This window comes from Neomonachus schauinslandi, chromosome 13, assembly GCF_002201575.2.
Source record: "Neomonachus schauinslandi chromosome 13, ASM220157v2, whole genome shotgun sequence".
NCBI lineage: Eukaryota > Metazoa > Chordata > Mammalia > Carnivora > Phocidae > Neomonachus > Neomonachus schauinslandi.
Genome location: NC_058415.1, coordinates 6,399,459 through 6,423,282, shown reverse-complemented (window position 1 = coordinate 6,423,282; position 23,824 = coordinate 6,399,459). Strand labels below are relative to the sequence as shown.

The 23,824-nt window shown below is 33.9% G+C and overlaps 1 protein-coding gene across 3 annotated transcripts in view; it reads left to right on the top strand.

The window, feature by feature from the left end:
* Nucleotides 1-23,824, top strand: part of JAK2 (Janus kinase 2) — a 149,155-nt gene that overhangs the window by 116,576 nt on the left and 8,755 nt on the right. For all 3 annotated transcript variants that reach the window (XM_021694453.2, XM_021694454.2, XM_021694455.1), the window contains 11 exons: nucleotides 450-577; nucleotides 3,237-3,371; nucleotides 4,459-4,546; nucleotides 8,108-8,235; nucleotides 9,073-9,211; nucleotides 10,872-11,023; nucleotides 11,174-11,324; nucleotides 12,146-12,282; nucleotides 19,297-19,486; nucleotides 20,089-20,213; nucleotides 20,385-20,557. In XM_021694453.2, the coding sequence (XP_021550128.1) occupies nucleotides 450-577; nucleotides 3,237-3,371; nucleotides 4,459-4,546; nucleotides 8,108-8,235; nucleotides 9,073-9,211; nucleotides 10,872-11,023; nucleotides 11,174-11,324; nucleotides 12,146-12,282; nucleotides 19,297-19,486; nucleotides 20,089-20,213; nucleotides 20,385-20,557 (1,546 nt within the window). The remainder of the gene's footprint in view (nucleotides 1-449; nucleotides 578-3,236; nucleotides 3,372-4,458; nucleotides 4,547-8,107; nucleotides 8,236-9,072; nucleotides 9,212-10,871; nucleotides 11,024-11,173; nucleotides 11,325-12,145; nucleotides 12,283-19,296; nucleotides 19,487-20,088; nucleotides 20,214-20,384; nucleotides 20,558-23,824) is intronic.

Sequence of the window (23,824 nt, the reverse complement as noted above, 5' to 3'; positions counted from 1 at the left end):
TGAAATTCTATAATTCTAAAATGGTAACTGTGTGGCATAAAATCCATCACTTACTTATTGAACTGAAAGACTCCACAACCAAATTCTCATATGTTGTTCTAAGTAAAAACTTTCATACTCTTTTAGAATTTTAATTTCTATAGTTTTAAAATAAAAATAGTAAGATTGGAAATCTCTTGAAATAACAGGTTTATTAAAAATTATTTGAAAAATTGTATTAGTTAAGGAAATCATTACAATTTTGAATGTTTGAAATAACTGGTTAAAATACATCAAAGTTCAATGAGTAAATTCCTAAAATAAATTTCTGTTTATTAAAAAAATTAACAATAAGTTGTTAAGTGTTTTTTATATATAGAACACATTTTATTTTACTCCTTTGGAGCAGTTTATACCCTAAACGTGTTTTGGTTGTATACATCTTTTCATTGTTTGTTTGTTTTTAACAGATAAATCAAACCTTCTAGTCTTCAGAACCAATGGCGTTTCTGATGTTCCAACATCACCAACATTACAGAGGCATAATAATGTGAACCAAATGGTGTTTCACAAAATCAGAAATGAAGATTTGATGTTTGTAAGTCATTAGATGCTAATTATTATCTTTTTGTCCTTTTAAAACAACTGTTTTCTTAATTTCCTATCCCACATTACATTCATGTGACATTTGGAATTACTCTATTATAACCTATAAATTCAAAAATTTATTTCAGTTTAAATATTTTTATTTCTTGTGCAAATGTGATACCAAACTTGAGTTAAAAATTAGCAAAACTAATTATTTTAAGAATGGAATTTTATTCTCTTATTAAGAATTTAAAAATATTCCTTTATGAATCTTAATTTAAGAATTAAAAATCTTTGTCTACAAAAGACCTGTGTCTTAATTCTTAAGTTCTCAAGAAAGTGAGGGAAATGCAAGGGGTTAAAAATAAAGAAGGAACTGAAAACAAAGTGTACATAAGAGCTGACGTTTGGGCTGCAGGATGATGTTGCGGGGTCGGGATTAGTTTCACTAATCAAGGGAATTAAGATCTCAAAGCAACACAAAGAAGGGCCAAGCCTTAAGACCTACATAAGACCAGGAGTTAAAAGTGAGACCATCTCTGAATAAAGCCAGGACCCTCAAGTAAATACATTCTTAGTGAAACAACATGGATTATGAAAAATTCACCCACTAGAAAAAGAAGAAAAGGAGTATTGTCTGTTTTAGTTGGGCTCTTGGGAAAAAAGTGTCTCCTGAGAATTTGTAACCATAAGCTTTTCAGTTTAGATTTCTTTATACCATCTGCATAGTCTGAGAAACCCTAAGCCAATAAATTAAAATAAAAAGTGGTATTCGCCTAGTAGTACCCTGTGATGCTTGGAAGAAGCAAATACAAAATCTTTTTGGAAGAACTTACTCTTGACCTGGGCCATCCAAGATCCCTTCAAATAAACTACTCTAAACATGAGATTTTAGTCAAAAATTTTAAAACATACAGGGAAATAACTCAGGATTAAGCGAGAATCAGCAGACCAACAAACATCAAAATTAGAGCTCGAAGAACTTTTCAGATTGACATGATAAAATACATATATATGTTTAAAGATACAAATGCAGTCGAAAACATGGAAAAGAATCAAGACATTATCGGAGCGCCTGGGTGGCTCAGTTGGTTAAGCGACTGCCTTTGGCTCAGGTCATGATCCTGGAGTCCCTGGATCGAGTCCCGCATCGGGCTCCCTGCTCAGCAGGGAGTCTGCTTCTCCCTCTGACCCTCCCCCCTCTCATTTGCTCTCTCTCATTCTCTCTCTCTCAAATAAATAAATAAAGTCTTAAAAAAAAAAAAAAAGAATCAAGACATTATCAAAAAGACCAGAACGATTTGGAGAAAGAAAAGTATAGAATTGAAAAAATATGCTAATTGACATTAAAACAAAATAGACAAGTTAGCAGATTACTCATGGTTGAAGGAAAATTAGTGAATTGCAAAATAGATCTGAAAATTATTCAGATGCAGCAGATAGGGAGGAAGAAATGGAAATTATGAAAGAGAGCTTAAGGGACAGGAGAGGGGAATGAGAAAGACCAACTGATGTCTGAGTCCCTAAGGAAACAGTAGATAGAATTATACAGAATTATAAAGGCAGGAACCCCCCAGTGAGTTACAGCATACAAGACTTGCTACATGACCTAACATCACAAAACTAGGAACAGTAACTTCAGTTTGAACACAGGCAGCCCTACTTCAGAGTGCAGGCTTTCTTTTTTTTTTTAAAGATTTTATTTATTTATTTGAGAGAGAGAGAATGAGAGACAGAGAGCACGAGAGGGAAGAGGGCAGAGGGAGAAGCAGACCCGCTGCTGAGCAGGGAGCCCGATGTGGGACTCGATCCCGGGACTCCAGGATCATGACCTGAGCCGAAGGCAGTCGCTTAACCAACTGAGCCACCCAGGCGCCCCAGAGTGCAGGCTTTCAGCAATTATTTTGTAAGGACATGCAAGAAATACTAGTAATAGTAGTAATGACCAACACTTACCGAGCATTTACTTTGTGTCACGGACTGCACTCAGTGCTTTCATGTATTCATTCATTTATTGTTCATAACAATACCGTGGAAAAACGATTCTCCCCATTCCTCAGATGAGGAGACCAGGACAGCGGCAGCACAGAGAGATACAGTAGCCTGTCCGAGGTCACACAGCTAGGAAGTGGTGATAAGGAACAGTCCACATTCTGCCTCCACAGACCATACTGTACTGCCTTTCTCTATTATGAGAGGCAGACAAAGAAAAATATTCATATGTAAGTAAGTGTAGGTAAACACTGACACTATGAAAAAGTGATAATTATAGCTAATTTCAGGGGGTTTAAGAACATGGTGGAACCAAAATGCACTTTATTCATTAATCCTTCTGTCTTTATTACAGAATACAGATTAATATTTGCTCATGGATTTTTAAAGATTTTTATTTATTTATTTGAGAGAGAGAATGAGAGACAGAGAGCATGAGAGGGAAGAGGGTCAGAGGCAGAAGCAGACCCCCCGCTGAGCAGGGAGCCTGATGTGGGACTCGATCCCGGGACTCCAGGATCATGACCTGAGCCGAAGGCAGTCGCTTAACCAACTGAGCCACCCAGGCGCCCCATGCTCATGGATTTTTAAAAACCCTTTGTCATTAAACATATTTCCTAATTCCTACATCTTTCTTCATCTTTACTCATTCTTTTTTTCTCTTTTTTCTTTTGAAGAATGAAAGCCTTGGTCAAGGCACTTTTACAAAAATTTTTAAAGGTATAAGAAGAGAAGTAGGAGACTATGGTCAACTACATGAAACAGAAGTTCTGTTAAAAGTTCTGGATAAAGCGCACAGAAACTATTCAGAGGTATGTATGTTCTTTGTGTAGCTTGTGTAGTTTCTGATATTTAAACATATGCTCCCATATTGACACATATTCATGCATGCAGCTTTTCAAAACTGCAATTTTTAAAAGCATATATATCAAGGACCTTTCTGAGGATGCTTTCTGGGGGAGGCTATAGAAAATTATAGAATTTTTTGATAATAACTTAGTTCCAAACTAATTACTCTTAACATTGTATTATGGGTATTACTACATCTCTGCATATATTAAGGCAGGAACTTTCAAACTGGCTCTCCAAACTTTTATGGGTTCCACAGATTTCCTTCACAGTTTATTTTTAAAAAAATTTTTGAAAGGCGCTGTACTAAAGAACACTCTAGGTGAAATATGGGTGCCTCTGGGCATTTTCCAGAGATGCTAGCCAGCAGAAGGCCAGTTGTTAGTTGCCAGGGTCCTTAACATAGCAAGACATCACCAAACATGACATAACAAACATTTATAACACTTAAAATGTCTTAAATGGTATTAGTGGAAGCTGACGTGAAACATCTGAGGGAAAGTTTTTCTAATCCAGAATACCACAGTGATGATGATTGTGATCTTCAACAACTGTCCCCAGAAGTTCTAGTCAAAGGTTGGTTGAGTTAGAGTGATATTAATGCCATGCCCGTCTCCTGACATAATTGTCATATTTTATCTGCACAGAGAACATTCGTAATCCTTTGAGAAGTTATCTGAAGCTCTCATCCATTTATTTGAGTCCCCTATCACTGTCTCTGGTGTCTGCCTCTGTGCTCTCCCCCAGGTGCTAGGGGTCCAAGGCTGTTGATCTTGCAGCATTCACCTGGCCCTGTACCTCTACTGCTCTCTCTCTGTTATTTCTTATTCCAGGCTTACTCAGGGGTTTCCTCAGAATGAACTCGAGCATCAAGGTTGATAGCGGTCGCAGGTCCATGTAAGGGAACCAGAGCAGCCTTATCTGTAGTCCTGCTGAGAATAGGAGAAAGTGCATTTCTCGTACAGCAAACAGTATCTTTCTGACCTATGAACATTTATAGGCACAAACAATAATTCTTTTACATTTTTTGTATGTTTTTCTTTTCCTTAGTCTTTCTTTGAAGCAGCAAGCATGATGAGCCAGCTTTCTCACAAGCATCTAGTTTTAAATTACGGAGTATGTGTCTGTGGGGAAGAGAGTAAGTAAAACTACAGACTTCCTTATGATAATGTTAGACCTTCTCAGAGCATCTATTTTTGTTTATATAGAAAATTCAGTTTCAGGATCACAACTAAGTATCACTATAAACCATAATTTAAGAAGAGTTAAATATTGTTGAAATCAAAAACATTGAAAACTGTTCAGTTTTGTCTTCTAAAAAAGGAAACCAATGAATGAAATTAAAATGCAGAAGAGAGTTAACATACCTTATGTTAAAATGCCCAAACAGTAGAGTATTACAGTAAATAAATGTCTTACAACCTTTTCTGGTAACCATAGCAATATGAATTATGGTTCATTATCATTGGAATAACTGGCTATTATAGTACAAATTTTTTTGAATTGTAAAAAAATCATATAAATAAATGATAGACTGAATTTTTAATAGAACTGACTAAAATGATTAGATGTTGATATTTGATATATTCTGTGTCTAAATTTAGACTGTTCATAAAAACTCAAGAAGTTTACATTCAGAAAATTACTTATGTAATTCTCCATTTTCCACTAATAATATGGATGAAATATGCATCCATTCTTATGTAACATTTCTTCATATCTTTGAAAATTGATATTCTTTTCAAAGGCAGCGATTTTCAAATCTGTTCTGTGGAGGTATTTCAGGTATCTCAGTGTTGATGAAGTGAGAGTAAATCTTAACTACAGTCATGGAGACTTCTGCTCACTTATTCCCAACTAGAGTAGTTCTGTATTTATCTTTTTTTATTTATTGATATTTCTCATAATTTCCCATTTAGGGGAAGAAAATACATTTTTTTTAAAGTTTGAAACAGTGTTTCAGAGCATGTAATTCCAGTTCTTATGCTTGCTTTTATATTTATTTCATTTATTCTGGGATGTACTTTTTTCACATTTAAAAATACCTGAAATTGGAAAGTGTGATATAATCAATGACATGTCATAATTTAATTTTTTCTTTTATGACACATAAAATAATGAGACGACAATCAGTGGTATCTCTAAAACATAATAGGTCTTAAATGCCACATAAAAAAGTTTTATTAAGCTTTTGTTCATTGTAATTCTTTTATATTTATTCTTTTTTTTCTTTTCTTTCTTTTTTTGACACTTGCCATGACATAAATTTACCTGTGATCAGGTCTTAATTATTGGTATATGGATTGTTCTCTAAATTAATTATGGGCAGCAAAACATTCTTTAAATTTGTTTTAGTTACCCAGCAAGGTCTAAAGTCACTAACTTTTGTCACTAACAACAAAGTTGTTATATACCAAGTAAAACTAAGTAATTTTAATATTAGATCAAGCAGAATCACAATTTAAGGTAAGATCATGCATTTTATTTATTTTATTTTTATTTTTATTTGGGGGAGGGAGGGGCAAAGAGAGAAGGGGAGAGACAATCCCAAACAGTCTCCACGCCTAGCACAGAGCCCAACTCTGGGCTCAACACAGGGCTCGATCACACAACCCTGAGATCATGGACTGAGCTGAAATCGAGTCAGAGGCTTGACCAGCTGAGCCACCCAGGTTCCCCAAGATCATGCGTTTTATTTTATTTTTAAAGATTTTATTTATTTATATGATAGAGAGTGTACGAGTGGGGTGAGGGGCAAAGGGAGAGGGAGAAGCAGACTCCCTGCTGAGCAGGGAGTGCGATGTGGGACTCCATCCCAGGACCCTGGGATTATGACCTGAGCCGAAGGCAGACACTTAACCGAGACACCCAGGTGCCCCAAGATCATTCATTCATTCATTTGTTCATTTTATTTCTTTATTTCTTTATTTACTTACTCATTCGAGAGAGAGAGTGCGCGAGAGAAAGCACAAGCAGGGTTGGGGAGAAGGAGAAGCAGGCTCCCCACTGAGCAGGGAGCCCAATGCAGGGCTAGATCCCAAGACCCTGGGATCATGACCTGAGCTGAAGGCAGATGCTTAACCGACTGCGCCACCCAGGCACCCAAGATCATTCATTTTAAAACAAATGTGAAACATAGGCATGTGTGAAGTATAGGCACTTAACTTTAAACTGGGCCAGGAACTAACATGGATTACAATGTGGAAAGTCTGTCAGAACTTCTTTAAAGATATATATAGTGATGCCATGGTTAAATTTTTTGCTTGAATTTTTTTGGTTTTTATTTTATCTGAATTTTCCATTTTTATAATTAAAAAAAACAAATCCTTTTTTTCTCATTTATATAACTTATTGTTTATTATGCGGTAGAAACAATAAAATAATGTCAATAAATTTAGATTTGAATTGAGAACCTGAGCTTATTGCATTACAAATTTGTACTAGATGACAATAAATAAACCCTACTCCCAGTTTAATTATTAAACAACATGTCTTACTGTAGAAAGAGTCTTTGGCTTTCTGAAACGTGGTCAATACTGGAAATTTTTATCTGTTTTAAAGGCAGTCAGGACTGTTTTTAGAAGCAAAATATATCTTAATAGTATATTTAAAATACACTTCTAAAGGTAGAGCAATGCAAAACTAATTTTTGCTTTTTTGCAGCGTAAATTAAAAGGATGAATGGAGTTCAAACTCAGATTTTCCTTAATACCTGCAAGAATAGACTTCCTATAAATTTTTATGTGTAGAAGAAGAATTTCAGGAAGTTTTGATGTCTAAATACAGTAGCCCCTCCTTATCTGCAGCGTATTGTTCCAAGACCCCCAATGGATGCCTGAAACTGAGGATAGTACCCAACCTTATATACACTAAGTTTTTTCCTATATATACATACCTGTGATAAAGCTTAGTTTATAAATTAGGCACAACTAGAATGACAACAATAAGTAATAATAAAATAGAACAGTTATAGCAATCTACTGTAGTAAAAGTTTATGTGAATGCAGTCTGTCTCTCTCTCTCAAAATATTGTATTTGTACCATACTCACACTTTGTCTTACGATGTGAGATGGTAAAATGTCTATGTGCTGAGACGAAGCGAGGTGAGTGACGTAGGTAGGCACTGGGGCGCAGCATTAGGTTATTACCTTCTGACAGTAAGTTGGAAGAGGATCATCTGCTTCTGAACCTGTTGACTATGGGTAGCTGAAACTGTGGAAAGCAAAACCACGGATAAGCAGGGGGCACTACTGGAGTTTCATGGAAGAGAAATTAACTTGGTGACAAATTTTCATTTGTTTAAAAAATGCAGCTGTAATTCAGTACTAATACATAGAGGTATGCTGGATAATAATATATAAATGTAAATATAAAAATATATAGTAACATTATAATAATGACAGTATATAACATGTAATGTGTATATATGTTATATATAATTACATAATATATGTAATTATATATAATATTGTGTATATGTAATTATTTAGATTCCTGCATCTTGCGGTTGTGAATAAGCTGAACCCCAAAATACAATGGTATATGCTCTTAAGCTTTCTTTACATTAGTGAATTTTTGCATAATTTAATCTCTTTACCTATAATACCCACATATAACTGTATATTTATAAAAGTTTAAAATTACATATATTTTTATTGTATGTGTACTTGAGCCTTTTATTTTTATATTTTAATGCAGATATTCTGGTTCAAGAGTTTGTAAAATTTGGATCACTAGATACATATCTGAAAAAGAATAAAAATTCTATAAATATATTATGGAAACTTGAAGTGGCTAAACAATTGGCATGGGCCATGCATTTTCTAGTAAGTAAGACGTATAATTTTTTATCACAAACTTACGGTTCTATCTTATGAAGCAATGTAAGCAGTTTCTTGACTCAGGAACAAGAAATATGTAAATAAATCTGAGTCATTTAAAATAATCTGTTAGTTGATGAATGAGATTATTTTAGGCATATATTTATTTATGTAAAATCATGGTTTTGAAAGAGTTTTGTCATTCTATCAATCTCTTAACATTGCTGGTGAACAGTCGTAGTTTGTGTTGCTTGGGTTTAGAGAATTTAATAAAAAATATGCAGAAACTTGTGTTAGTTATGGATCGCAGAAAATGCCTTGTTATGGTGTCTGTGGGCAATTGGACATTATGTCCAGTGAGAAAGCAGTATTGCCATAGAGGCTGAATACCAGAGGGCCATCCAGTGATGAGACTCCTCAGAGTGCCCCTGTATCTTGCCGCTGAACAGAAACAATATTTACTTGCTGTTTAGAAATGCATACTGTTTAAAATCTCAGGTTTAGAAAGTGAAGTGGCATTGGTAGTTTTAATATATTCTTACTATATTTAATATATAATATTTAAATATATATAATATAAATATATTTAAATAAATATAATATAAATATTTAAATATATTTAATATATTTATTATGGGCTTAGATTGTTGTGTCATTTGAGAAGTAAAACAGAAAGCACAGTGCTGCCATAAACCTTTATTTCAAAGCGTGCTTCCAAATTAATGTTTATTAGCTAATACTGTCCTATTTTTTTCTTTAAATCCATGTTGGGACCTTGGATATACTAAGTTTTCAAATATTTATAGATTGATATTTGAATGTCTGTGCATTTAACTTTAATAGGAAGAAAAAGCACTTATTCATGGGAATGTGTGTGCCAAAAATATTCTGCTTATCAGAGAAGAAGACAGGAAGACAGGAAATCCTCCTTTCATCAAACTTAGTGATCCTGGCATTAGTATTACAGTTTTGCCAAAGGACAGTAAGTTCTATAGGAAACGCATTTACCTTTTCTTTTACTTTTTTTTTTTTTAATTTGAGTATACTTGACACACAATGTTACATTAGTTTCAGGTGTACAACACTAGGGATTCCACATCTCTACTTGGAGAGTAGTATAAAAAGCATGTTGTTAATTTATTATTGACATGTTCTTGATTAATAATAAAATTTAACTACCATTTTTAGCAGTCTATGTTATCATGGATTGCAAAATGATTTTTTAAAACAGTTTTAATCCCTACTTGAATGGAAGATCAGATTTTATCCATTTTTTAATGTGAAATTTTCTAATACATTCTTTGAAGCAACAAGTAAATTATCTAAATTTTACTTCCTTCAGTCACTGAGTAAAAACTTGAGAAGATATATTATCTACTTTGAGATCTTATTTAATTATTCAGCTAATTCTGACTTTTAAAAACTTAAAAAAAATCTTTTGTGTTTGTTAGCCTTCTATTTAATACTATTAAAGTAAAAATTTCAGTCACATGCAGGAGTTTATTTTTGGTACAAATAATGTTGTAATTGTATCTCATTATCTTAGCTAATTTCTCTAATTGAATGTTCTAAATGTAGACTCTAAATTGATCAACTTTTGTGCATTGATGTATCCTATTTAAGCCAACAGTATTGAAACTTGTTAGCTTATCTGACAGTGAAGACAGATAATAGGGCAGAAGATGTTATAGGATCTTGGAACGTATATTCAGGGAAATTTTACTCTTTGGAATGGAAATGAAGAAGGAGAAAATTTATTCATGTGGTTAAAGAGAAAAGAACCTGTACTCTTTAATCTCTTAATTATACAGCAAAAATATTCATACTGCTTTACCAAAATATAAAGGATAATCTGTCATTCATTCTTATATTATCCTTCATTCTTATATATCATTTTATTTATTTTATCTATGTATCATGCCAGATTACCAGAAGGTGGATTTAAAATTGCTCCCTCGTTGCTTGAATAGCATTTTTCTGATGGGGTCAAAGACCATAGCAACTTTATTGGGAAATTGCATGATCTTAGCAGAAACTACCTATATCAATTCCATATTCATAGTATCTTGGTATAATTCAGTCATTCATCTGCCTGTTGGTCCTTGTTTTCTCATGTATATGTTAGAATTGCCACTGCAGTTTCATCATTAGAACAGCTCAGAATGTTGTTAACATTACCTTTACTACTTACACATTGTAAAGAAATTAAAAAAAAATCCAAAGGCAGTTTAGGACAAATTTTATGGAAAAAACTTTTTTTGAATGCATAGGAAGGGGTAGAGAGAGTAGGACACGAGTTGAGACATGATGGCTTAATGGAAGGAAGTTTAGTTGATCCGGGATTTGTTGTATCAGATTCTAATTCTCTCCATGCTACTAACAAATTTTGTGACTTTGGGCAAATTATTCAGTCTTTATGGGTCTCAGTGTTATCATTGTTAAAGCTGAGATATTAGATGCTCTCAAAGGTCCCTTCTAGCTCATAAGTGTATATACCTGCTTGTGTGATGCACACAACACACAACCCCAAACAAATAAAAAAAGACCTGATTATTCAAATCAGTTAGAAAATTATTTGCATATAAAAGAATTGTTTACTTGTGTGAACCATTTTACCATACTTTATTCCTATCGTTTAAAAGTTCTTCAGGAGAGAATACCATGGGTACCACCTGAATGCATCGAAAATCCTAAAAATCTAAATTTGGCAATAGACAAGTGGAGTTTTGGTACCACTTTGTGGGAAATCTGCAGTGGAGGAGATAAGCCTCTGAGTGCTTTGGATTCTCAAAGAGTAAGTTTATATTAACTGTGAAGTTGGAATTACTCTGTTATCCTTGAATTTCGTTCACATGACTTGATATCTTTTTAGCCTATCTGATGTTAAGGAAGAAGCTTGATATCACATTCTACAATTTATTCTCATCTGGTTCTTTAATTATAGAAGCTACAGTTTTATGAAGATAGGCACCAGCTTCCTGCACCAAAGTGGACAGAATTAGCAAATCTTATTAATAATTGTATGGATTATGAACCAGATTTTAGACCTTCTTTCAGAGCCATCATACGAGATCTTAATAGTTTGTTTACTCCAGGTATGTATTGATGGGATAGTCTTAATTGATTTTCCAGCCAGCTTTCTGTCTTTATTGTATTTAACAAATCTTTACTAATTTTGTAATCCCTTGCAAGAAGTTCCTTGATGTTTTTTTTTTAGTTTTTATTTTAATTCCAGTTAGTTAACATACAGTGTTATATTGGTTTCAGGTGTACAATATAGTGAACCTTCATGTCTTTTAGACCCTCTTAGTTTCTTATGTTCATACGACTTTTCCTACTTTATACATATTCTAGTCTTCTTGATTAAACAGTCTCTCCATTTTTAAGAGAAGCTTCTTCTTCAGTAACCTGGTTTTAGTTTACCAGTTAATGAGTAGTGTACTCTAGACGTCTGTTTGGCTTATTTGACTTTTTTAAAAGCAATTTTTTAAACTACTCATGTATTTTATAATTGAGTGGTTTTCTAAACATGAAGTAGATTTGTTTTCATTTGTCCAGTACTTTAAAATATGTAGCTAAATGTACATATGTCTGACCCATAGGTATTTCTTATTCCAATACTACTTGCCATTCTCATCAAAAATGAAAATAATATAATCTTACTTTATAAATACTAAAGCTGCCCATTTTGGAAATTATTTATCCTTTGCAAAAGTCTTTCTTAAAAGCCTGTTAGGTTATGGGTAATAAGAAAAGACTCGTTAATACAGCTTAAACTATTAGAGTTGTCCTGTGTCAATTTGTATGTAGTATTTCTAACTCATTCTGATTATTTTGGTTAGCTTGAATATATATCATTTTAACTCAGAAAATGTAATTTGCCAGCTTATGGTAGTAATATACTTTATTTCTCCAGATTATGAACTATTAACAGAGAATGACATGTTACCAAATATGAGAATAGGTGCCCTAGGGTTTTCTGGTGCTTTTGAAGACCGAGACCCTACACAGTTTGAAGAGAGACACTTGAAATTTCTACAGCAACTTGGTAAGGTAAGATGTCAGAAGCTTTTTAAATAGTTAGCATATAATCCTAGAACATTTTATTTTGAAAATAAAGGCTTTAGGGACACCTAGGTGGCTCAGTCGGTTAAGTATCCAACTCTTGATCTCAGCTCAGGTCTTGATCTCCGGGTCAGTAGTTCAAGCCCTGCATTGGGTCCAGCATGGAGACTACTTAAGAAAAAAAAAAAAAAGAAAGAAAAGAAAGGCTTTAGAGATTCTCTAAGATTTACTTTACACAAAATTTAGGGAGTGTTTATAGAAAAAAGGTTTAGTCATCAGTTATTGGAGAAATGCTGTGTTAAATAAATAGCTCTTTTTACTGAAGAACCTCTTGGAACCTTTAACATGTAATGTGCATTGAACATCTTTAAAAGGATGATAATTAGGCAGTATTTCTTCTATTGATTTGACCATGGGACTCTTTCTTGGCTTCTATTGATTTGACCATGGGACTCTTTCTTGGTAGAAGTGCTTTAGTTACGTAGTAGAGAAAGGAACAATTAAACCTGTCTACCCATCTCCTTTTATAGTCATCTCAGGGTGAAATAATTAATCTCATTGTCCAGAGTCTAAATGTTGACTGGACTGTGTTTGTTAACAAGACAGAGTTTCTATCTGCTAAAAGTCACACAGTCATGCCTAGACTTTATATTTTAAGTAAGACCAGGAAAAGCTTAGTTATTAGCAGGTCCAGTTAAAGTGGTAAGCTTTCTTTCTTCTCCTAAGCTTGTTAGTGTAGACTTCTGTACCTTGTGGCTTACAAATTGGAAAGAGAAGATCCAGGTCAAAACCAAACATTTATTATCACCTAGTTTAGGAATTAGAAATTTGGGAGCAGGGGCACCTGGGTGGCTCAGATGGTTAAGCATCTGCCTTCGGCTCAGGTCATGATCCCAGGGTCCTGGGATCGAGTCCCACATCAGGCTCCCTGATCCTTGGGAGCCTGCTTCTCCCTCTGCCTCTCTCTCTCTCTCTCTCTGTCTCTCATGAATAAATAAATAAAATCTTTAAAAAAAAAAAAAAAGAAATTTGGGAGCAACTTAGCTGGGTGGTCCTAGCTCAGGGTCTCTCACAAGACTGCAGTGAAGTTGTCATCCAGGCTTTGCAGTCTCATTTGAAGGCTTGACTGGGGGAAGATTTACTTCCAACCTCACTAACATGGCTATTGACAGGCCTCAGAATATCTGTTTCCCATCTTAATTATGTGGGCCTTTCTGCAGGGCTGCCACACAGCATGGCAGCTGAGAGCAAACATCTCAGGTGGGAACCATGAACCTAATCTCAGGAATGGCATCTTAATCACTTTTGCCATATTCTGTTCATTATAAATGAGGTGATAAATTCAGCCTACAGTCAAGGGGAAGGGATTATAAAAGTATGAATGTCAAAGGTAGAGAACATTGGAAGATATCTTAGAGGCTGCCAACCACACTGTGCATCTTGGCCATAACTCTATGTTGATAGCATCCATTTCTTGTTAGTATGCAGTGTGTCCAAAACTTATCAAACCTTTTTGTCATCTACTCCCCCGACCTTCCATCCCCCAGATTTACCTATTGACATCTCAGAAAGTGATCTTTAGAACAGTTTGGGAAGTGATGCTTTCAACTTAAGAGTAACGTCTTCATTTCACAATGAGAAAAATAAAGGTCCAGAGAGGTTAAGTAACTTGTCTATGGTCAAACAGCTATATAGTAGCCGATGTGAGATCAGAACCTTCCCCTATTCCTACTCCTGTGCTATCTCTACTATCTCACTTAAGTAAGTTTTTGTTTGTGTGAGTATGCTTCAGTTGCATTATCTTCTATTGTTATCTTTTTGGGGCAAGTCATAGCATATGAAGAGATAAAGAAGATAGTTATTTTATTTCACCAGGGATTACATTGCAAAATTGTTTATGGAAAAGGCAGAAATTAGTGTAACATGACTTATTCATGGGTTTATTGTTGAATACATCTCGATTTATTGTTAATTATATGCAGATATTTTCATGACCAGAAACACTAGTCATTAGACTAGTAACCATAGTCACTAGTCACAAAATCATGAAAACCTTAAAAATTATTCTGAACAAGCCATTTAATTTCTCTCATCCTTAGATCCAGTCTTTAATGTGTACTATTATATATCCTAGAGATCTTTTTTGGTAGACTATACAGAAAGTTTTAGAAAATAAAATCCAGCTTATTTGAAGTAAAGGGAACAACCTATATTGAAATTTCATTATCTTCAGTTGATGTGGCTATTTTTAATAAGCTTCTTAATTCTTATACTTTTATATTTTCCCAGCTGTTGATACGAACATGAATATATGAACATTTGTTTAAGACCATTTTCTAGGAAAAAATATCAGTGTTTCAAATTTCAAAATCCAAAGTGGATTCCTTCACTTTATGAGTTAAAACTTTTTAAACCAGTGAATGAAAATTTAAAGGGCAATCAAAAATGAGACATCTTTGGGAGGGTCTGAATTACTTCTAGATTTTTTGGGTTTTTTCCCCTGAAGTGTGATGTGGCTTTTATATACAAATATTTGAGTTCTTACAAAATGCTAGGTGCTCTGCTGGTCACTGTGGATATGGGATATAGCCATTGCCTTCGTAGAGTTTACAACTTAGTTGGAGGAGGTAGATGGCAACTAACAATTATAGAACAGTGTAATAAGTATATACTGTATTTAAATTTTATACTGATCACAATTTCTAAAATTTTCATAATATGTGAATTGGTACAAGTGTCAATAAGGTAATTTCATGTATATTTATTCATTATTCAAATATTGAGATACCACATAGTTTTCTAATTACAGGTTGCTTTTTCATGTAAAATTCTAACATAGGCCTTATGTTATTTTGGTTATTTTAAGAATTTTTAAAAAATAGGATGCAACACTGTGGTGTTATTCAGTAATTGATTGGAATTTGTTTAAAATCATCCAGAAAGTATTCTTAAGTTAAACAGTTATGCAGTAAATTGTAGTCTACTTATTTATACAAGAATATTATAAAAATTATTTTCAGGAATGTTATTTGGCATTATTAGGGTATGTTCCTTTTTTAAGAGAATTCCTTATTCTTCATAATTACCCCTTTATTTATTCTTTATTAAATGTTAATGTGCTTTTTCACAGACTGAGGTGGTATCTCATTGTAGTTTTGATTTGTATTTCCCTGATGCCGAGTGATGTTGAGCATTTTTTGAAACATAATTCTAAAAGTAATACACTGTATTTACAACATTCCCCATTATTGCAGCTTTGAGTTATTTCCTTTTTCTTTTTAACATTTTTAGTTTTTTACACAGTTCTTTGGATTTAACATTATTTTAAACATAATGTAAATTGAGGAGACTATAAGGATGGCATTTTCAAAATATATTTACAACCAAATATATTTCTCAGTAATTTAGTTTGTAGGAAATTAAAGGAAAATGGTATGGTCTTTAGTTAGTGGTAGCTGTTTTAATGTGGTTATTTCCTAGCTGCATTTCATATGGTAATATTAATTTCATCTTTGCTTATTTGAAAGAATTGATGTGTTCAGTGGGCTGTCTAACTATTTTATTATTGAATCTAAATCCAAAATGCCATCCCTACAAAAGTGCTCACATGTCACCTTTTCATTTTATAAAAACACAGCTCTTGTTATACTGTGTTCCTTTCTTCTTTTCAATTAGCAGCAAGGTAAAAATATGCACAGGAGGAATTTGTACTTAAAATTATTTCCATATTTTTTAAGACAACAGAAATAATGGTATATTTTAATGTAATACTCATAAAAAGAACTAAGACGATATTGCAAAACTTTTCTTCTGCTACTTGATTTCTAAAATGTGTATTTTTGTGATCTTACTTTATACTTGTGCCCTCATATACTTATATTCTTTACTCTTCACCTCAATTAAAACCTAGATTTTTTTTAAAGATTTTATTTATTTATTCATGAGAGAGAGAGAGAGGGGCAGAGGGAGAAGCAGGCTCCCTGCTGAGCAGGGAGCCCAACGTGGGACTCGATCCCAGGACCCTGGGATCATGACCTGAGCCAAAGGCAGGTGCTCAACCATCTGAGCCACCCAGGCGCCCAAAACCTAGATTTTTTGAAATCCTCTTTATTCCCTATTCCTCCATGGTGCAAGATCTGGGACACACAGATCTGGACCTTGCTGCTACTACTCTTCAAATATCAGGCTATCAGGCATCATTAATAGTCCTTTCTGAATATGGTTATTCTTCTCTCCTCATCACTGGCCATTGTCTTGGTCAATGCTCCACATTCCTTGGGTACTTTTGGTATTCGTTGTTTTCATCTTCACCTTGCCCCTGCCATTATTTTGGCTACCCGTTCAGTACCCTTTTTAAATTCCTCAACCTCTCTACCTCAAATCTGTGTCTGTGTTAAATGAGTACACTTTGAATTCTGTAATCCCTTACAATAATCTTCCTTATGAAATATCAGACCCTGAATTCTCCCTCTCTGACTATTAACTTTGTATTTTTAGTTTTTTCCCAACACATAAATCTTTCTTTGATATCTCTGTTATTGCCAGTGTCTTTGACCCTTTCTTCTTCCTGAAGCCTATTAGCTACCTTCTAGATTCAGCTCTCCTTTTCCACACTGGGTAGACCTCCTGGTAGATCACTTAAATTCTACTTCCACTAATAGTCACAGTTCTGTCACCTTCCCTCCCTTGATGATGTGTTTTACTTTCCCTGTCGTTTCCTCATATAGGAACAATAAAATTCTCAATTATTTTTTTCTATTTGTGTTTTCGTCTCTCAAACACTGTGAGAACAAATCAGATATAAATGTTTATTATCTCTGTTGCAAATTGATTTCCAACATTGGCTGGTACTTAGGACTCTTTTTATAGGTAGTTCTTTTATTCTCCCTGATTTGATTTCTTCTGTGGTGCCAATTCCAAACATTCTCATTCCCTTCTGGTTTCCTGTCCTAAATCTGTTTCTTCACTCTCATTGTTTGCCTTTATCTTCTTCCAAAAGAAAATAGAGGCATTCCAAATTAAAACAGTGAGATTGATTTGTGCCTATCAACTTGACAAAGATTTAGAAAAATTACAGTGTTTAGTGTTGGCAGGAATATGATAAAATTGACATTTTTTCCACTGCTATCAGAACTTAAGTCTGTGTCCTTTTCAAGAGAGCTTCTGCTGCAGCAGATATCAGGGGCCTTTGAAATGTCCATATCCTTTGAACGGCTAATTCCACTTATAAGAAAATATCCTTAATAGAGATGTACACAGCTATTTATGAATATCATTGAAATGACATGAATGTATTTTTAAAACTTTTCTTAACGTTATATGTTTATATTTTCAATTTAAAAAATCAATACATTCATAATATACAGTAATTAAAAATAATGTTTTCAAGAAATATACAATGGCATTGGAAAATAAATTTTATGGGCACTTCGTTAAGTAGGGGGAAAGAATATAAAACTCTGTTATTTCCCACTTGGGTTTTTTTAAAAATATGTTTTGGAGTAATTTCTTAATAAGGCAATATGAAATAGATATTTTATTATCCTCCATTTCAAGGAGGAGATAGCTGGTATTACAGAAGGAAGTAACTTACCCAAGGTCCCAAAGAGAGTAAGTGGTGGACCAAGATTCTAGCCGCAATCATCAGACTCCAGAGTCCCAGGTCTTATCCACTTTACTATGTGGTCTTTGTAATTAGAGACTTAACTTTGAGACTAACATATGGTCTAGTTTTTTTTTTAATTGACTTTTAAGTGTATAATTGGAAATATAGTCACTTAGAATCTTGTAGCTCAAAGACTACATTGTTTTATTTTTTAGAAATGTAGTAATACCATAATATGCTAATGTGATTAATGCAAAAAACTAATACTTAATTTTAAATGTTATGTATCAACTTAGCAATTCTATATAGACAATCAATCTTAAATAAAAAGAGAGTAGATTTCTTTGAAGACTGACCTTTAAAAAAATGTGGGAACATCCCCATAGGCTAAAAATTTCTTCTTCTTTTTTTTTTTTTTAAAGATTTTATTTGTTTATTTGAGAGAAGGAAGGGGGAGAGCCCAGAGGGAGAGTGAAAGGGAGTAGCAGACTCCCTGCTGAGCAGAGAGCCCAACATGAGGCTCCATCCCAGGACCCTGAGATCATGACCTGAGCCGAAGGCAGATGCTTAACCCATTGAGCTGCCTAGGTGCCCCTAAAATTTCTTCTTTCCTTGAGCAAATAAATCAACCTTGTATTAGTCTGCTCAGGCTGCCATAACAAAATACCATCACTGGAGGCTTGAAGAACAGGTATTTATTTCTTGTAGTTCTGGAGGCTGAAAGCCTACGATTCAGGTGCTGGCAGGGTTCAGTTTCTAGTGAGGACTCTCCTGCCTTCCATATGACCACCTTCTTGGCTGTGTCTTCACATGGCAGAGAGCTCTGGTGTCTTTTCCTCTTTTTATAAAGGCACCAGCCATATCGGAATAAGGCCCCATCTTTATGATCTCATTTAGCCTTTGTCACCTTTTCACTGGCCCTGTCTTCAAATACACTCACTTTGGGGGTTAAGTTAGTTTTCTCATGGGAATTTGGGGGGAACACAGACATTCAGTCCATAACAGACCCTTCCTTGTTCCATCCAGCTCACTGTCAGTGATATCAAAGGGCATATTGTGAAGCAGCAAAGATCTTCCTGGAAGTTAGTGATAGAGATTTAGGAATTCCCTGACATGTCTCTTGGCTTATCTTAATAATTCATGTTCATGATTTGTTTAAATGCCTTTCTGAAGTAATTTATATTTCAGCCTGTTAATTTCTTTTGAAGAAATTAAATTTATAGATTTACTACCTACCTGTTGAAATATCCTTTTCTTATCCTAAAAGTTGCCTAATGTAAGTTTAGAGATACATCTGCTGATTCTAGCTACTGTATACTGAATCGTCTATATAATTTGAATTTATTAGTAATTTGCCTAGAAGACTTGAGATCTTTATCCTACTGTGATGTGTTTAGGGTAATTTTGGCAGTGTGGAGATGTGCCGGTATGACCCTCTACAAGACAACACTGGGGAGGTGGTGGCTGTGAAGAAGCTCCAGCACAGCACTGAGGAGCACCTGAGAGACTTTGAGAGGGAAATCGAAATCCTTAAATCCCTGCAGCATGACAACATTGTGAAGTACAAGGGAGTGTGCTACAGTGCTGGTATGTTGCCCATTGAAACCCGGTTTGAACTCAGGGTATGTCCTTGGCATACTGGGTAATGGAAACAAGAAAATGTCTCAAGATCTGGACTTCTGTGCCAGTGCCCAAGGAGAGAACCATTCATCTGCCTAGAGATTGTGCCTGAGATGCTGAGCTGCAACCACAGGAAGTCTGTGGCTTCTCAGTTCATCATTCTTCTCACTGAGGATGGTGCTTACCATGCTTGCTCAAGCTTACCAAGAGACTCTCATTTTTAAATAAATAAACTGTCTTTGCTCACATTTTCTATGAAAGTATTTTTTAAATTAGATACTTTTTGTTCAGTACAGATGAAGAGAAGGGAAATTTTCTCATCAGTTTATCTGGGTTTGCATAAAGGGTTACACAAGATTAAACCATAACTATTTTTTAAGCTTCCTTTCAAAACGTTTTGATTCAAAAAGCCTGTGTTCTTAACTACTACATCACTTAATTTATAATCAGGTTTTTTCATTTTAGAGTTTATATATATCTTTAAATCATGTATGTATGGTTGTTTTCTAATATTTTATCAGTAAAATATGGCAGAGTAAAACATTGTGTTCCCATTTGTATGTTAAAAGGTCGGCGTAATCTAAGATTAATTATGGAATATTTACCATATGGAAGTTTACGAGACTATCTCCAAAAACATAAAGAACGGATAGATCATAAAAAACTTCTGCAGTATACATCTCAGATATGCAAGGTACTTAATATCCTGGCTACTTCTTGTAAATAAAAAGAGCATGCTGAAGTAATTGTTACAAAGCCCTCTAGAGTTTTTCTTAGATAATTAAGGTAGTATGTAGAGGAAAGACCCACTTAAATTATTTGTTTATAAAACTTAGCTGAAATAAAAATGTTATTTTATCCATAGGGCATGGAGTATCTTGGTACAAAAAGGTATATCCACAGGGATCTGGCAACAAGGAATATATTGGTGGAAAACGAAAACAGGGTTAAAATTGGAGATTTTGGGTTAACCAAAGTCTTGCCACAAGACAAAGAATACTACAAAGTGAAAGAACCTGGTGAAAGTCCCATATTCTGGTGAGTATATTTTAGTACAATAAAGTAAAATTTTAGAGCACAAACTTCAAACTTTATTTTTATTAGTATTAATAGTATGTCATTTATATATTTATAATAGCAAAAATTTATCATGCTTACACTGGGCTAAATGCATTTCATGGATTATCTCATCTAATCTTTATAACAACGTTGGAGAAGATGTATTATTATCTCTGTCTTGAGTATAAGGAAACTGAAGTGTAGACAGGTTAAGTAGTTTGCTCAAGGTCATATGATCAATAAATGGTAGGATTCAAACCCAGATGGTCTGTTCTCAGAATTTGTGCTTTTAAGCTTTCTTAGCCGTGATGGTGATTTAACCTGTCATTGAAGGAAAATTTTATAGCAATTTGAAGCTAAAGGTAATTTTTGATCTTTAATTAAAATAGTGAGTTGCAAGGAACATACAAACCTAATTTTTTATCTGATATACATTGTTGTTTTATTGCTTTGTGCTTTGATGCAAAGTCTTCTTTTTTATGTCTTAGTTCATTTATGGTACATTTTGTTTTATAGGAATGAATTGCTGAAATTATATTTAAATGTTTAAATTTGGGATACATTCCAAATAGACTTTAATTCTGGTTTATTCATCTGAAATAATACTATTAAGATTATGTTGTTTAAGTCAGATGTTACTGTTAAGGGTTGGGTTTTGTTTATTTTAGTTAAGTGTATTTTATTAACATTTTGGGTTTCTGACTCGAAAGTTAGAATTACTAATATAAACACTATAACTGTCAACTTATAAATATTTGTCTGAGATTCATCAGAATTATTAGAAAAATATAGATCATTCAGTTAGCTACCACTAAGTTCATTGATCATCCTTATATGTTAGTTATCTTTTTTTTAGGATTCTATTTATTTATTTAAATGAGAAAGAGAGTGAGAGAGAGAGAGATCACGAACAGGGGGGAAGGGTAGAGGGAGAAGCAAACTCCCCACTGAGCAGGGAGCCCCGTATGGGACTCAATCCCAGGACCCTGGGATCATGACCTGAGCTAAAGGCAGATGCTTAACCGACTGAGCCACCCAGACACCCCGGTTAGTTATCTTCATTTATTTTGTATCTGTAAGTTTACAACTTCTCCCAGCTATTATAAATTGTTAGTCTGGAAGGAAATTAGGTAAGAAAGCACCAGTGATTTAGAACAAATGGATTATTTACACAGAAGAATAATATATAATGGCATTGTGAATATTTTAAAGAAAAGTCCTTATCTCTTAGAGATGCATACTGAAATAATTATGTTTGAAATACTGTCCTGTCCAGAATTCACTTCCTCTAAATCCAGTGGAGTGGAGATGAGGAATAGTCCATAAAACAAGACAAGCAATGAATTTAACTAAGTGACATGTATATGGTTGTTTATTGTTCTCTAATTTCTGTATGTTTGAAATTTTTTGTAATAATAAAAACACTTTTTAATTGGTGATAAATCAATAGCATTACCATCATCTAATTATTTTTAGGATATAAGTAAAACTAGAAAATAAGACACATCTAAACTTAACTATCTACTTTGGTTATATCCCCAGTGATACATGAATTTCATTCTTTTTTTCCAGAATGAGAAATTAAAGAAGTTAAGTGGAATTAACTAGAAATCCATAAAGCCTAGTTATATGAATTTCCAGTGATTTGGGCATACTTAATGAATACACTTTAATAAACACTATTAAGTACCTATTGTTTCAAACACCATAGAAGGAACTTGGGATATGAAGATAGGGTCATGAATATCAGGAAGAAGGAAAAAAAAAAAAAAGGAACTGTGCCCAGTTACTAGGAAGGCCAAACTAAAAGGAAAAGTTTAATGTGTCAGGCATATTCGGACAGGTCCACTATCCATTATCCCTTCCTTTTAACAGCTCGTAGTTTAGGAGAAATCAAATGTATGGTCAACTCATTGTAATGTAGTATATAATTGCAAGAATGAAGAAGATGATGGGAAAACATAAGAATGCAAATAATTTTGCTGAGGGTTTAAATTAATCAGAGAAATGCACAACTAAGAAACGACATTTCAGGGGCACCTGGCTGGCTCAGTTGATTAAGTGGCTGCCTTTGGCTCAGGTCATGAGCTCAGGGTCCTGGGATTGAGCCCCCCCATGAAGCCCCCGCATCGGGCTCCCTGCTTAGCGGGGAGTCTGCTTCTCCCTATCCCTTTGCCCCTCCTCCAGCTTGTGCTCTCTCTCTTGCTCACTCACTCTCTGTCTCTCAAATAAATATATAAAAAATATATTTAAAAAAAAAAAGAAATGAATTTCAACTATCGATTAATAGTTTACCAGGTAGAGAAGAGGAAAGGCATTCCATGAGGAGGGAGAAAACTTGTTTGTGTAAATAAGTAGATAGGAATGGAAGGAGTTTTGTTATAAGAATATTCATTTCTGTGAGTCCTTCTGAGATAAGTAGCAAAAAAGTATATAGTGATGTACCATTAAAGTTTATCTGTTAGCTGGCAGTTTCATTAGATCCATTCTTTTTTCACTTTTATTGAAAACAAAGAATTAAACCGCTTGATTTTCAAAAGAGAAATCATTAGAGTCATTCCTTTTCTCAGTTTCTGGGAAGTATACCAAAAGTTTTTCAAAAGTCTGACTTCATTTTTCAGTTGAAGTTAAGTATATTAAAATTGTGAAATTGTAAAATTAAAATTAAAAAAATAAATTGCAGAGCACATGTACAGGGGCATGTTTTAACAAAGCTAACAAAGCATATTCACCAGAGCACCTTTCTTTCAAGATTACTTCTTTTCTAATTTTAAATATTCAGTTTCATGCTTAATTTTATATTTTTTGTTATAAAGAAAGCTTCTAAATTATATAAGCTTTGGGCCCTGTATTCCCTCCCTGCATATCTGGAAATCACAAGGACAGCCAAGGTAAACTTCAGAGTTTTATCTTTAAATTAATCTAGTATAATTTAATTTTATATTGTTCTGAAAATAAATCATTTCTCATTACTTAGTTTATAATAAATACTACAGAATAAAATGTAGCTAAGATTATAACGTATGTAGTAAGGTATATGGTAAAAGGTCTAGTATTCCTTCAGTAAATGTCTTGGGGAGAGATAGGTATCAAACTCTGATATTTGACTTTGGAGAATTATTAAATAAGTTAGTATAAAAGTCAGAAATAACATTTTTATCATGATCAAAATTTTCCTGTGTATTTAATGGAAAAGAAAGCTATCTACTGCTAAAAACTAATCAGATAGGCAGTTGGTATATAGTT